General features: G+C 41.6%; 1 protein-coding gene across 1 annotated transcript in view; it reads left to right on the top strand.

Annotated features, from left to right (window-relative positions):
* The first annotated feature begins 4,180 nt into the window (after window positions 1–4,180).
* LOC108156383 (disintegrin and metalloproteinase domain-containing protein 12) overlaps window positions 4,181–16,279 on the top strand; it is a 35,706-nt gene continuing 23,607 nt past the window's right edge. Inside the window, exon 1 of the mRNA XM_017287799.2 lies at window positions 4,181–5,097. Within this exon, the coding sequence (XP_017143288.1) occupies window positions 4,947–5,097 (151 nt within the window). The 5' untranslated portion in view covers window positions 4,181–4,946. The remainder of the gene's footprint in view (window positions 5,098–16,279) is intronic.

Raw genomic sequence — 16,279 nt, 5'->3', positions numbered from 1 at the left:
ACATATGCACGAGTACATATCAATTGCAGACATTGCCAGACGGCAAAAACCCTGTTCACCCAAAGGGGAGGGGAAATTACTCAGCTCCAACGCTCCAAATTGAATGCCCACAGCCCCCACAACGCCATCCGGCGACCGGTTAGCTGTCTCGGACGTGGACTTGCATTGATTGTTGCACTCTCTCTCTCGCTCTTGTTCGCTCTTCTCCGTCGCCCACGCACTTTTAATTGAATTACAGTGGGAACTCTCTAGGTCTACAATTCCTACATAGATCGAAGGCCAGCTGTCAGTGGAATTTTCCTGTGCCCAATGGTTGGTCGAATTAGTGTAGCTTTACTGTACCACCATTCACCGAGAAGGCAACGGCATTTTTCGATTGTATTCACGTGCCGGTTCAAAAAAGTGGCCGAGCCGAGGTAAGTGTTCAGGTAAAACGTTCCCGCTTGCAAGGTGGATTTTTTCTTTCGAAATTGCTCGATAAGCAGCCCACAAAGGCAATAACGATAATTAAAATATAAAAAGCCAAAAACGAAAAGATAAGGTTTCAAAAAACCGGATGCAATGCGGACGCGGTCAGCTCTATAATTGCGCTTTTATGCAATGGGGCCACATTTTTGGAATTTTTATGCAAAGCTCTAACAAAAAATGAATGAAATGAATGAGTGTGCCTGCAAGCACAGCTCGTCAGTTTGTAACAACGAGCTCCACTGAAAACCCACAGATACATACATACACACGGCTACAAAAATGAGTTGTTCATCTGGTTTGCCGGCTTTGGGGACCAGCTGCAATAACAAATAGCATAATTGACTTTATTTTTAGACACCCACTGGAACTGCAACTGCAACTGCATCTGCATCTGCATCCGCCTGTACACACTGGTACGAGCGCGACAAGCATTTATCGCTTGATTCATACTGGTCTAAACTCTTCTCCATAGGTTACAATAGTTCCGTCAGTGCTGCCTTGACTTGCCAAAAAAAACACATTTTTGGTAAACAACATAAAACGTAATTTAATTACAGCGCCCCGCCCCCCCCGACAGTCGGCCTCTTCCCGGTCGGCGTCGCTGTTGCTACGTGCCGTTTGTCTCGCAGCACCCAGCCCTAGCCCGGCCCCGCTGCCCTACAACTTGTGGTCGGTGGTGACAGTGGATTCCATTCCAGTGGATTCTGGTTCGGGTCGTTCTGTTGTTCTTCTTTCTCTCTCCCACATTCCGCGGCCTTGCGGCGAGGGCGCTTTTGTTTGTTTATGTGTTAAAAAAGAAAAACAACTTAATAATAATTATAAAAAAGAGACAAAAGATATATTGATAGACTAGAACGATGTAGCGGGACAATGCCTTACAAAGCGATACAAATAAAGCAGACCACACCAGACTGAACTGCAGCTGGAACTTTTATCTCTTCTCACATTGCGGAAGTGGGGTGTTACGAAAATATGACCCTCACACTCGTCAGGCGGAAGTTTGCAGTACGCCCAAACATCTAAATTGAATTCAGAGAAATTTCTTAACAATTAAAAACCATATACTCCGTGTACTAAAGTTGATCTGTTCAAATACATGCAGTTTCATATACATCTTGTTCTTCTTATCTTTGGCCAGTTCTCCATCTGTTTCAATGTCAAGGGGTTTCCTACTAACACGACTCCTCCCCCCGTACAGATTATATTAGCATAGAAAACTTGTTTATAAACAAATAACAATAAAAACTATATACATATGCATAGGTATTCTTTCTGATAAGGCACGTTATGAAACGATTTCTAAAAAGAACACCACTTGCTCGGCCTGGACCTGAACTGATAAGAGAACGTAACAAAGAAACTGAAACTGTAGCTTATCATTATATTATCAACTTTGTTGGGCCTGGCGCCATAAATACACACAAATTCGTACCAAGATAAAGCTAGGTCACCTTACCAAAGTATATCAGCATTGTGGAATATAAAAATTCAAAAACTGCCGCTCATATAAGTTATCGATAGACATTAAAAAGGTCTATCGAAGTTTAAGTCATTCCGTTCGTGCTGCCGGATCGGTAAAAAAAGATATTTCAGTATTTTTGGTATCGATAACAGCATCGATATCGATTTTATAACCGCCACTAGCGATCAGCTGTCGCGACTTATCGAAGCACTGCCATCTCAATTGGATTTTTGGGGCAAAACATCGATGAAACATCAATTTCCATATATTTATTTTATATGTAATAGGTAAAAAAAACTTTGTAATTTTTGTAAACAATGAAACACAAATTTACGAATTATTAAAACCTTTTTTACACTACGTTTAGTTATTGAGTTTTTGGTTTTTAGTTATGGTTGTTTTCCTAATGTTTTATCCTTTTTCTGCCTATTGCTGAGGCTGAGGGAAAAGGAGCAAATTTAAATCCTTCCAGTTAATACTTTAAACTAATTTCATCATTAGATCATAATAGTGTGAATGGCCTAGAAGATTCTTCCATTGTAAATCTAATGAAATCTAAAAACATCGATGATTCACATTCAAACAATTTCAATTTGGCGCTCAAGTTTGGTGGGACTTTTTTGGGATTTTCTCTGGGATTTTTCTTCGCCACAATGTCCTTTTTCCCCTCAACAATGTCCCTTACGGCGCATTCCAAACTCACTTACGTTTTCTTACGTGCTATGCTGCTGGCAACATTAATTTGTATGGGCCAGACTCATGTGCCGTGAAATCGAGCAGCACTGTTCCGCAACATTGCGCGGATTGAGCAGCATTTTGCATACCCTGGGAAATGGATATTATAGAACAGAGAGAATGTTTGTCATCTAATGCACCAATAAAGGCCAAAACTATTCAGTCTCTGTTGAAAAGGTATTTCAACGATATTTTGAAGGTTGTGGTCTTCTTACTGAAACCAAATATGGGTATCGGGATCGAGATATATTTACAAGACCCAATAATAATAATATGCGTTAATATGTCCAAAACATAACAATCTGAGATCATTTCTATATAAATTGCGTTTTTAAACAGCTTGGAAAACCAGTTTCTTTATATATTTTAACGAAATAGGGTATACCTGTGCCCAAACTCCGGTTGGCGTGACATTTCATACTCACTTACGTTACCTTTTTTGTTGACCTTTTTTTCTTAAACCTTGTTTTATACACTATACAATGAAAGAGAGTACTTAAAAGTAGTTAATCGGATAGAAAATGTACTCATTAATGGCCTAAAATTATGTGGGCAGAGCGAATGGTTTTAGTTAGGCAGAATTATTCAACGGAATCTCTAAATTGAGCAATATGAATGACTATCCTCTTTGGTTTTTTTTGTTTGACCCATTTCGCTAAAACCTTTTTTTGTTTGACCATTTTCGCTAAATCCTCTTTTTACGCAAAATGCAATAAAAGCAAGTGTTTAAAATAAACCAGTCAATTAGAAAATTGATTCATTAATTGAATAAAATTATGTGGGCATGGCTAAATGTTCTATCTGGCTTATAATATTTGACGGAACATTAAAATTAAGCAATATGGTTTCCAATCCTTGATGGAGAACGATTAGCCTATTATAAGCCAAGGGGGGTATTTCAATTTTCCACCGAAAATAATGAAAATTTAATACTTTTAGCGCAGTTCAGATGAAAGATTCGTAGGGTTTGGTAAGTTAAAGGGAAGGATAGGATGGATCTACAAGAATTTACAATCGTTAATATTTTCCGCCATTTACCTCACGTAGTTGAACTATTTAAATATGGGGGGTTTAAGTGGGCTACGTTCGGTTTTTCATCATACGAGTCGCAGAACCCAAAATTGAGACAAAAACAAGCAAAGCCAAGTATTTAATAAGCCAGTCAAGTAGAAACTTGATTCATTAATCGGATAAAATTATGTGGGCATGGCAAAATGTTTTATCTAGCTAGTAATATTCGACGGAATATCAAAAACAAGGAATATGTATAATGGAACTTTAATCCGTCAGTATATATGCGGTATATTTTGAAAATGTGACGGTTAGACAAGGTATATTAGGCGAAAGGGGCGGATTTTAGCTTGCATGCGTTGCATATTCTGCGCCGTTTCGCCTGTGGTCCATACCCTATTTTTCCGCCCATCATGTAGCAAATGTGTAGTGACCGTGTAGTTGCCATGTAAATAATTGAGCAAATGTAAACATTGTGTAAACAGAAACTCAAAATACGGTTCTTACGCAGTTACCAGAGTTTTTTTGAATTGAGCGGTTGTGTGCGTGTTCCGTGCTTCGTGGTGCTGCTGTTTGCGTGCGTGTGTTTGTGGCCTGAGTGAAAGAGCGATTTGTGTTAAATAAATTGAGTTAATCGCCCCGAAAATAAATGCAAACTGGTCCAAATTTGGTTGATTCCCAGTGCTTGATACGTGACATAATAAAGCTGTTCCCCTAATTATTGCCCCCATGGCCTAAGAATGGAAATTCCAATAAGCAAAAACTTGCAGAAGCAGCAGCAGCAGCTGAAGAGATAGATAGCGCAAGAGCGCCAGAGCGTGAGAGAGAGAGAGAGATAGCTCAAAGCCCGTTATAATATTTGTTGTTGTTTACGTTTGCTTCGCGAATCGGGAGTGAGTGCAGTGTTATTGTTGTTGATTTGATTTTGTTCTTGCGGTATTTTGTGAATGGCGGCAGCACATCCTGTTTTTTAATTCATCTCGGAGCCCCGCCACGCCCCGCACTTCACAACTCCCCCTGGAGAGGAGATGGTATTTGTGCTGTGTAAGCATCATGCGGAAGCCTGCAGCAGCTGAGCCGTCACTGACACGGGAAGTGTGATGTCACCACTTGTGCCCCCGCGAGAGAACAACAAATTGTACTATTACTTACCGCGCCGCTCATCCACGAAACGAAAGCAAACACTCGCCCAACAACAACAACAACAAACAGGAGGAGAAGGAGGAGGAGACACCATCCATCCCATCATCAGCATCGTAGGACCGACGGCATGGTGGACTCTGTGAACATGTCTCGATCCAAGTCCCGGTCTGCGTGTTTCCAGCTGCAACTGCTGACACTGTTGTTGCTCTCGCTCAACATATGTTGGCAGCACTGTGGGGTTGCGGAGGCCACAGCTGACAGCGCCGCCAAGTCAAAAGGTGAGTCCCAGCTCCAATTGGATCTGCAGGCCCCAAAACTCGATTCAAGTTGTAGCCCAGCAGCAGGGAGAGGGCACAGCAGGGCGGTATAGTGGTTAAAGCTTAGCAAATGAATATGGTTCTTATTTTTCGGTAAATAGATAACATTTTTGGGCCAAGTGTTAGTCATGTCTTAGTCACTTTGGGGTCGGTATAATCCTCTATAAATGCAGTGGTAGGTTTCGGTTATTCTCTCAGAGAATATAGCTTCATACAAGCTTGAACCACTGTAGCTCCCTCTCTCATTTGTTAAGCTCTTGCCGGTTTGAACAACCTTGAAAAACCAGCTTCTATTTCGACGTCTGCTTGTTCCAAGCTGTTTTGGGGCCTTTTCCAGCCTGGACACAGACTAGACACACCAGAGATAGAGGCACACTCCGTAGCTCCTCCTTCGGCCCTCGAGCACAGCAGTGGGGGGCTGGGGCCCGACTTGCACTTGGCACTTGCCACTTGGCTTATCAGTGGGAGTAGTTTTCGCTTTTCCTTTTTGATTAGTATTACGCTGAGTGTGCTGTCTGTGGACTATTAGCAGCTTGTTTATCTCATTGTTGGGTCTATCAAAATCTCACGTAGTGCGGCGATAGAGAGGCGCCCCTGGGGATCACACTTTCCATGCAAATTCGTTGATTGCCTTCCTCGCACGTACCAGATCTGATGGCCCTTTTTCTTTTCTTTATTGCTCGCTCATTTCTTATGTTTGGGCCAAAGTAAAAATCGATTGTGAATGCAATGGCGTGCTTTACTTTTACTCTCATTGTGGCAGATTTTGTTTCGGTTTTTTTTTTGAGAAACTTTCTTTAATTTTTTGCCACCACACAAAATGCCGCTCTTTTTGTGGGTCAACAGACAGTTCTCTGGTACTGGCAAGCGTTAAATGTATTTATATTTTATGTCTTTTCATTGTCATCAGTTCGGGCCCCAAAAGGTCAGCGCCTTAAGCGCACACTCGAACCGCCATTCTGGCCCAACTCCGCTTTTGGCCAACTCGTTTCGTTGTCATTGTTTGTTTGATTTGTTGTGTGTGTGTTGCCAACTACTGTGATTTCGTTGATGATTATTTTTTTCCATTTTTATTTTCTTAACAATTTTTATATTATTTGCGCAATTATATGGCAACAGCAGCGGCAGCGGCAACAGTGGCAACAGGCCGTAATAGCCAAAAAAAAAAAAAAAGTTGTTCGAGTGAAGTAACATTCGTGGCTCAAAAGTGGGCGGGAGCTGTGGCACAATTCAAAAAAAAGGAAAGGAAAGATCATTGGCAAAGAACAGCCCCATGGACAAATCAAGGAATTTCAAAATTCTCTGTGGCTTCTTTTTGAAACGGCTCAAGATACTCAGGGCTCTACTACGTTTCTAGGCCAACTGGAACCAGCAGTAGCCGTAATTTCCATGTTTCCCAAGCATTTCATTGACTTTCTTGGGACATCTACACACTGGCCACGCCTCTTTTCTTGGGCGTTGTCTACTGCTGTACTGCTGTTTGCCCAAGTGGCAACACTCCACCATTACCATTATCATTATCACAAGCACAAGGCAAGACAAGAGGATCATTAATATGCTGCAATGCATTTTTGTTGGACATGGACTGGTTGGCTCAGAGCGTGGGAGCCAGAACTAGATTCGTTGGCCACAATCTATCAGTCTATCGGTTTTCCCGCTTTTCCAAGCAACGTTCTAGGCTAGAACTCGAGTGGTCAGCCATCAGTCCATCATCATCATCATCATGAGCAAAACTTAATTGAAACCGAACTCAATTTACGGATGGATCTCCAGTAAGCTCGTCTTGATTGAGTCAGGTCAAAAGAATTTAAATCGAAAGAGCTTCTATCTCTATCTCTCTCTGTGTCTGTGTCTGGGGGGGGGAGCCTGTTCCCCGTCTCTAGATCGAATCGAAACGGAAGCCTCTGAGCATGCATATTTTAGTAAGAAGTCTGTCTATTCGAGAGGCCCAGGCCTCGGAATTGTACAACATTTGCATAAATTGCGTCGCCCCCAAGAACGTGACAAGAAATGCCTAGGAGAGTCTAGGAAATCGACATGGAAAACATTGGTCGAGCGGCGGGCGTAGCAATTAAGAAATAATACGAAAAATTGAGCCAAATTTACGAAATGTAATAATTGAATGGAACATTATACCATTCAAAAATTAAATCATTTATTGTAGATGGAAATCGATGGACATTTAGTTGCCTCGAATTGTTTTTGATGTGGCAGAAAGAAGGACACGTGCCAGGATTCACTTTTGACCGAGGCACGTGCTCAGGGTATACCCCGCGATTATCAGCCCTAAGCGGAGGGTGGCTCCCTCGAGCAGGTCTCGAGTGTGACCTTAACATTTGCGGAGATTAAGCCTAAAATGATTGCGACCTTAATTAAGCCAGAGAGACACAGCCGGCGCAGGGTGGACTGTGGGATCTGTATCGAAGGGCGAAAGAGGGAAACACTCAAGTTATTTATGACTCTATTTCCATATACTTAGTGCGGGGTGAGTTTTGGCCAGACAACCCCAAAAATGTCATTGGATTGTCATTGCATTAGTCATCGAGGGAAAGAGCTCTGCAAGTTGATGTTAAAGTAAACAAGTAGAAAGCTCTCAAAACTTCTACAATCAGATAAGAAAATGTTATTTCTTTTTTCGTATTTTATAATAATAATGACACCAAAGAAACCAATATGCCCTTGTTCTCGACCCCCCAGCAATGGAGAGGAATCAAAGAGGTAAAGCAGGAAGAAGAATTCTCAACACGAATCAAAGAAAAAGCACTTGAAAGACTTTGTTTATGCCAGGAACCAGAGGAAATTCCGTAGCAGCAGAAATTTCCTCTAAACAAATACACAAGAAAGAGATGCGATGCCCTTCGTGGGGGGCGGGGGGTGGAGATGCATTGCATCCATTGTTGTTATCGCTTGTGCAATGCCAATGCAATGCATGATTGAGCAGCGGATGAGGTGGGGCTGGAGTGAAGTAAAATAAAATCAAAGAAAGTGAAGGACAGACAGCGGCAGGGCAGAGAGCAAGGTGAGAGGAGAGTACAGCCCTGACGATGATTAATCAAAATAAAAGAAGCAAAGAGTGCGATGGAGAGAGAGGGGGAAACAGGTAGAGATGAAGAGAAAAACCAAATGCAATCAAGTGAATAAATAATCATAAAGATGGAGGACAAACAGAGCTGGGGACGGCAGCGGGATCTTAATGGGCAATAGCACTCACTCTCTTTCGGTTCTCCGCTCTTTGGTTAATTTATGCAGAGAGACAGAGAGACGAGACCCGAGGAGAACTATTGACTGGCATCCGTAATGGGATGCGACAGCAACAAATATTTGCAACGGAAATGCGACATCACGCTAGAGCGAACCAAGCAGCGGGGAAGGGAGAGAGCAAACCTCTTCCTGGTTATGGTCAGTGCTTTTAGTCTGGACGGGGACAGTGGCTAATTTACCTTCCATACGTTTCCAATGTTGCAATTTTGCGCCGTCCAGCGGGAGAGCGAGCGGGAGCCACGCACTGAGAGGCACACTCTCTGGCACACGCTTTATGTCCCTCTCTTCGGGTGTGTGCGTAGGTGTTTTTGCTGCAAAACTACACAAGAGAGAACGCTCAAAGCGAGTGCCGCCTCGACAAGGAGATACCCAGCGACAATGAGGCCCTGGCACTTACACTCCACACACTCATGGGTGCCTATACACCCTTATACTCTTTCGCCACGGGGTATGACAGCAGCAACGAGAGCAAAAAACAACTGCTCATCCATCCACTACTCTGATGACGTCGCTGTCGCTGTCCCCGTCGCAGTCGACGCCTCTTTAGAGGGTCACTGAACTGTAAAATACAAACCGAATTTTTCTGTTTACGTTTCCGTTATACAATATTTTCCTTTTACAAAACTTTTTTAAGTTTTCGTTGGCCGGATTTTGTGGCCTGCTGGCTGCTGTCTGCCGCTGGCCTTTTTAAATGCATTGCATTTGTTTTGGTGTTTTTTTTTTTCGGTGGATAATTATTTACACAGTTAAAAATTTCGTGTACAAGCCCAAAGCTTTTTCAAAAACCAACGAAAAAAGCGAAAGCCCCGAGAACGAGTGTGTGGGAGGTGTTAAATGTTGAGCCATAACACCTCTGCCTATTATGATGTGGGTGTGGAGTCGTACAATGGAAACTCCAATTGTTTGCTGAAACCTTTTGACAAACCTTTCGTTCATTAGTGATCCTCCATCAACAGCTTTTGATTTACGGCGCGTTTAAAGAAAGCGTGCCACGGAAATTAAGGTCACTCCGCACTTGATTACGCATTACGTATGGTTTCCGGCGAAAGAAATATCTACAGTGGATTAATATTAATATAAAACATATTTCAAGAACTGATATTATTTAATTAATATTTTTCCATGACGAATATTCTTCAGAAATTTCTCTGAATAATGTTACCCTGCAAATCATTGGGCCATAATATTTTCCCTGTGGAGACCCACCTTATCGCTAGACATAAACGCCTCCACCTCCGACTCTTCTCATTTAAGTTGTGCTAGGTCAGGGCTGATGTCTGTGGTCGCTTTATATGTTGACCATATGCTAAATGGTCGGAGAGGTAAACCTCAGTGCGATCAAGCAATGCCTTCCGTCGTGGGTAAACAAAGTAGCAACAAATTAAACCAAAAATCTTGAACCCAAAAGCGCCAGCCAAGAGCTAATTGAATTAACATGCCGGCGCTAATATCGTGATGTTTTTTCTCTTGATTCTCTCGATTGGTTTCCATTTTATTTTTATCTCAAGCATTTTCGAGTGTTACACTTTTCGGGAGCTGCATCTTTTATTTCTCCCACTCCTTCGCCTCATTTAAAATGCACTCACCGTTGGGCTGAAGCTTAGGAGTGGCGGGGGAAGGGGGAGAAGAAGTTCTCCTCGATGCATCTGTGTGCGATAAGCAGCCGACGCACCCAGCAAAGCCAACGAACCATAAAGTAGACCCGAGCGAAGAGCAGAGCAGACAAAGCACAGAGATTAGAGCAGCAGCGGTGAGAGAGAGGGAGACAAAGCGAGCGAGCTTCTTCTTGTGTCCTCCTTCTGCTGAGTGAGTGAGTGGGTTGCATTGTTCGAGCGCGTTTATCAATTAACGAATAACGAATAAAGATAGCAGAGAAGAGAGGAGATGAGATGAGTAAGAAAAACGGTACACATTTGAAGTTTAGGTCACTTTTTTTTCTCTTTTGGGCTGCGATATTTTGCTTACATATACAGCTCAACCAAATATGAAAATTATATCTAAAAATATGATTTATATCTTATATCACATATAAATTAAAATTATCTATATTTATTTAATCTTACAGAATTAACAGAAATTTAATGTACTACATAATAATACTGATTTGATCTAAAATTGTATTTAAAATATTGCAAACTCGTAGCACCGCGTGTGAATAACTGTTTTCTGTGTGGTTATACACATGTAACTTGGTTTCCCTGCCACATGTGTTACCTAAGCCAAAATTTGCACCCGGCACGTGTCTCTTTGTTCCCTCACTCAATCATTAACTCACTCATTAGCTGGCATTAGTTAATTGCAGTTATGTAAAATATGAAGTTCAAGTAAATTGAAAGTACGGCTTTCAATGGTTATCTGGAGTAATTTTCCTCTCTCTCTGTGCCACTCGTCTCGTTACTGGAATTCTTGCAATAAAACTTTGTTTTATTAAAGCTCCCCATAGGCACAAGATATCCGCCGGATGTTCAGTACATGCTTCAAAAGCTGATAAAATACTATTTAACATGAAGTGGGCGAGGCGGGGGAGTGGAGTGGAGAGCTTTATTTATATAGAGAAATTAATGTATTTTTCAAGAATTTATGGCACTAGGGTCGTATACACTCGCATGTTCAAGCATGGCAGCACAACGAGTGCGAGAGAGCACTGAGGGGAAAGTTGGAGAAGGTTTCTGGTCTATTAGCCAGATAGAAAGGCATTACGAGAAGGGCCGTTGATTTGTTCATGGGCAAAGGCGTTGTAATGGCCTATAATTTGGTTGGAAATTAAAGTTGGATTGTTTCAGAAAGCGGAATTATCTCTACAGATTCAATGGGTTTTCAGCTTTCACAGAAAATAGCGCCTGATTTTCTATCTTAAAGCAGTCTAAACCAATGCCGTATCGCTCCATTCACTTGTGGGAAATTTCAACACCGAAACAATGTCATTTCGCATCATTTGAAATGTTCTAGTGGTTGGGGAGGGTATTAGTCACAGACAAAAGTGGTTTTCCCAGAATACTAAGGGTATAAAGAACGACCTTTGGCCCCCCCCCCACGCAAATTAATCTTAACAATGGAGCTCTCCCCTGGGCAGGCCAACACCTGCCACTATTTTCCTCTGTATCCTTCCCAAGGCAATGACTCACGGAGCCCCATTTGCGGGCGGGTGGTGCACGTGCCCTGAGTCTCAGCTGCACTTCGGTCTATAGTGGGCAAGCACAATGAATCACACAAACCTGTGACGATTTCATTGAGAGAATTCTGTATTGTTTATTATTTAATTGCTGAATCGAATACGCTTGACATTACACAGTAGTGCGACGTCAGCAGCGGCGTTGATTAGTTCCGTGAGGCAATTAATGTTGAATTATATAAAATGCCAATTACGCGTTGCAATCGGCGTTGCATCGATGGCTTGCCGCAGCTCATAGGATGGTATATATAGAGCGTGTCGGTCTCTGTTGTTGTGCTCGTTCCTAAGACTTCTCTCTCTCCCTGATCCGCTCCAATTTCCTGCCTTTAAGCCGCACTCTGCTCCAATTTTTGTGCTAATTGCATCGATGCCGCATTCCCTCTCCGTCTGCCGTCTGCCGTTTGCCACGCCATTCGATAACGAAGTTCTGGTGGCACTTGTGGCAGGAATGAAAATAATCAAATATTTAACCAGCGACAAGCTGTCTCCCTCCATCGCTGCTGTGTTGATTGAGAGGGTTGATTGAACGGTTGTTCATCGGTTGCACAAACCCGGAGAACAAGCCTTGGCTTTATACGGATTTGATGTGCCAACAAATATGATAAATATTATATAATATTTGCCATGTAGGAAGGGCAAACAATCGTCCATCATTGTGCGAGGAATTCCCCATATTTTGAACTGAAATTCGACCATCAATTGGTTCGATTAATGATTAATTTTTCATTTCGAAACTACGTCTTAACAAACAATCTCTAGGAAAAAGCAATCGTAAATTTTCTAGTCTTTTATTTGGAGCAAACTTCCTGTCTTGTTGGCTGTGTAAATTGGCTTAATTTGATGATGATTCCTACACCATAAAGATAATTACACTCTAGAACAAGGCATAAGTATCTGAGAGATGCGTGCAGTCGGCGAGGCAAATGCAAATTGTGTGCGGGATAGCCATCTGACAGATACAATTGAAGGCACAGCATGAAATCTAATAACCAGCACAGAAATTGCTCAATTCAATTGGGTCAACGAGGTGCTGCTGCCGCAGAGGGCTACTGCCTGTTGCCCCTGGGTCTTCCACTTCATTGACAAAAAAAAAAAGATTCATCCATCAGCAAAATATATATCTTTCAGCCTAGGCGCCTGACACAGAGATCTCCCTCTCTCTGTCTCATCATCTCATTAGCAACACGGCACCCGTTTCGTAGAACTTTTGTATATGAATCATCTGACAATTCTCGCGAATATATCTTACGAATAAACTGGTCAATCCAGTCTTCTCTTGAGAGAGAGAGATAGCGATCTTTCATAGTTCTTCCATCTTTTGGGCTGTTCTTAATTGAGGCAAAAGGCAGAAAGGTTACAACCCAATTAGCTTCAATTTGCAGACGTCGGAAAATCTTCTCCGGCGAGTCATCATTTTCCCCCGGATCATTTCCGCCTCTCGATGCTAATTGTCGTGCAATTTAAAGCGGATCAGAGGAAACCTTTTCGGCTCTATAGAGAGTCTTGCTTTTTTCAACCCGTCATGCTCGTTCGCTTCTTCGCTTTCATCTCAAAAAGAAAGCTGCATTGATTTTGTCGACTCTGTTTTTTACTTGATTTTCTTTCATGTTTCATACGAAGATTTCACTTTTTTTTCCATGGTTTGGACCTACTTTGGGAGCTGAAAGAAGGATATTCCTCTAACGGTTGTGATCTCTTTTTGGCTTTTTGTGGGGCTTTAAAACACGTCCATCGCTGATGAACATCCAAGAAGATTGACCCTCTATTTCATTGCAGAAATATACTCTCTTACTTCTGGGAATCTAGGGTTTTCTTTTCTGTTCTGTTCCGTTCTGGCAGTGTTGCTACCAGCTGCTGCACGTGTGCGTCCTTGTGGCTGCAACAGTTCTGAGAACTGGCAGTATGCCCTTCCCCACTGGATGGATGGATGGATGGATGGATGGCTGTTGCGTCCTACCCCTTTCCCTGTGGCCGCAATTAATTTCCAGCCCGAGATTCTTTGTTATCGATTGTGTCAAAACAAAAACAAAAGTACAACCAGAAAGGCAACAGAAGGGCGAAGGGGCAGCCTATCTGAAGGAAAGAAAACAACAAAAAAGGGTGTTAATTTATGAGTCCTTGGATGTGTGCAGTCGTTGTGCTGCGGGTAGCAGGGGGTGGGGGCATAGCTAATTGCACAATGAACGAGCACCGAAGTGCCACATACAATATTTATCTTATAGATGCATGTTTTTCAGATAAAAATGCAGAATCTGGCAGAGGCATTAACGATGCAGAGTCCTTCTCAAATATGCTAGGCAACCCTTTTGTCCTTGGAACATGTCCGTGACATGACCCGGCAGCCCCCCCACCCCACACCCCACATTTTCTGCATTGAAATACAGAGCGGCGAGAATTTGCATATGTATAAGCGAGTTATTTCAAGGTGTGTGCCCCCAGGGGGGGGCAAGTGGGAGTGTCAGTGAGGTGTGAGGCGTGTCCGCGTTATTTAGTTTACAAATGTTTTCATTTGTGTTCTCCTTTTATTTTTGTTGCCCCCCTCCGCCCCTTGCAGCACTTACGCCCACGCCAGGGCCACGCCCCACCCCATTGCAGCCTTGGCTTGGGATTTCCTTTTTATAGCCTTAAAAAGGGGCACTCCGTTTTCGATTAGAAGTTGCAGCTGCATGACGCGCAATGTGTTTAGTCATGAGCATTCATTGGGGAAAATATTTCTTCTCGAAGATAATCCAAGAAAAGTGAGTTGTTTCGAGATTTTTAGCCGTAGAATGGAAGGGAAGGGTCATGGGTGTACTCCTCCTTTAAAGACAGTTTCACTAATTTAATTCATCTATTCATTGTACTATAAAAATTAAAATTAATAAAAATTAAACTAAAAATTATTAAAAACACAAAAATTGTGCATCCCTTTTCATATTACTTTCGGCTCACAAAAGATAGCATAAAGGGCTCGCAAACGATATTGCAAAAGACTCGCAAAAGATATCATAAAAGGCTCGCAAAAGATCCGTTTTTGAGCTATCGAAGATGAAACTTTCACTGCCACAAAACTGAGCGACTAGTGATTCATTTTCTTATCGTTTTCAGATCTTAATTCGATAGTTTTACACGCTAACTCTCGTTTTGGTCCACTGGGTTGTATTTTCTACCCCTTTCCTGGCTATGCTTCTCCTTGTGGTCCCTCCTATCTGGCAGAGTATTTGCCAGTTCTGTGCCTTTTGCTGCTATCCTTCTTGATTTTTATTTCTGTGTCGCGCCTTTGATTTATGTCATTTCCTGTGGGAGGAACAGCCACCTCTCTCTCTTTCTCTCTCTGTTTTGGTCGCTTAATCTTGGACTTAAATTAATGTTGCAGCTTCGTCGTCTCCTGCCCAGTCCTGCCGCCTGGTTTAATTAAAGCAAACGCATTGACGTAATTAGCAATTAAATAGCCTTTAAATACAGAAACCCCTCAACAGACGGCGCTCTTTAGTATTTCTTTTGTGGCAGCAATTGAGCTGAGGATTCCGGCCATTCAGCGGAGTCGACTCTCGTCATCATCCCAGCCCCAGTCCAAGCAAAATAAAATAAAAAAAGTAAATCAATTAAATTCGTTCAGTGAACCCGTTCCGAATGCCTTTTGTGGAGTGCGCCCCAAAAGCCTGCCCCTCGGACCGGATAAACTTTAATGAAACGCTGTCCAAAACTCATATTTTTATAAAGAAAAGTAAAAATAAACCACACCAAACCAAAGCCTAACCACATTCATGACAATTAATTGGCAACACGTTTGCTGTTTGGCCAAAAGCAGAAAGCAATTTCTGTTTTTTGTTGATAAATTTCCCCCACTTTATGCAACATTTTCTTGTGTTTTGTATTTATTATTTCAATTTATTGGCGTGTAACGCAATGGATGCCATATTTTGTGCAAAATATTTCTATTTTTAGCAGATTTTTCTTTGGATTTTGAAAATTTTATTAAAGTTGGGGAAATTTTGTGCAGAACTTTTCTGGAATTTTTTGTATTTTGCAAATAGCGAAATTTTGAAGATATCAAATATCAGAATCATTAAGAATAAGCCATTTGGTTGCAGATCCATATTATAGCCGGAATAAAGGGTACCTATCGTAAAGCCCTTTGAACCGAGGCCAGGTTTTGCGTAATACGATTACAGATCAAGAGTACACCGAATTTTTGGAATAAGTTTCCACCATATTTTGACCATATTGGTTTTTTGAGGCTAGAAAAAAAACCCTGACGTGATAGAGTAAATCTGGCCTTGGAGTCGTGTTAAGGGACCGGCCCTAAAATATTTAGCGATATCATACGTGTGCTTTTATGGTTATCATTCGAATTCCTAAAGTTTTTAGCGCTATAACATGGTTTATACCTCATTAGAAGCCAGAAAACACACATAACCGACGTCATACCGATATCACCGATATTTATTTATTTTTCATACTCTATCCTAGCGCTACAAGTTTACACTTATGTTTGTAGAAAGTCATAAATATCATTTAACATTTTTAGAGAAGCTTATACTTAAAATTTTTGTTTTAAAAAATTGTATCTGTTTTATTACTTTTTTAAATTTTATTTATTTATTTTATTATTTGTATTTATTTTCTTTTTTTGAGTGAATTTGGTAATTTAATTTTGTTGTTTTTAAAATTTTAAGTGAAATTGAGTTGCGCTCCTAATGGTTCTGATGCTATGAGGAAGATTGTTCT

Source organism: Drosophila miranda, chromosome 2 (assembly GCF_003369915.1).
Source record: "Drosophila miranda strain MSH22 chromosome 2, D.miranda_PacBio2.1, whole genome shotgun sequence".
Lineage (NCBI taxonomy): Eukaryota > Metazoa > Arthropoda > Insecta > Diptera > Drosophilidae > Drosophila > Drosophila miranda.
The sequence above is the reverse complement of the archived record's forward strand: the minus strand, read 5'-3'. Positions and strand labels throughout refer to the sequence as shown.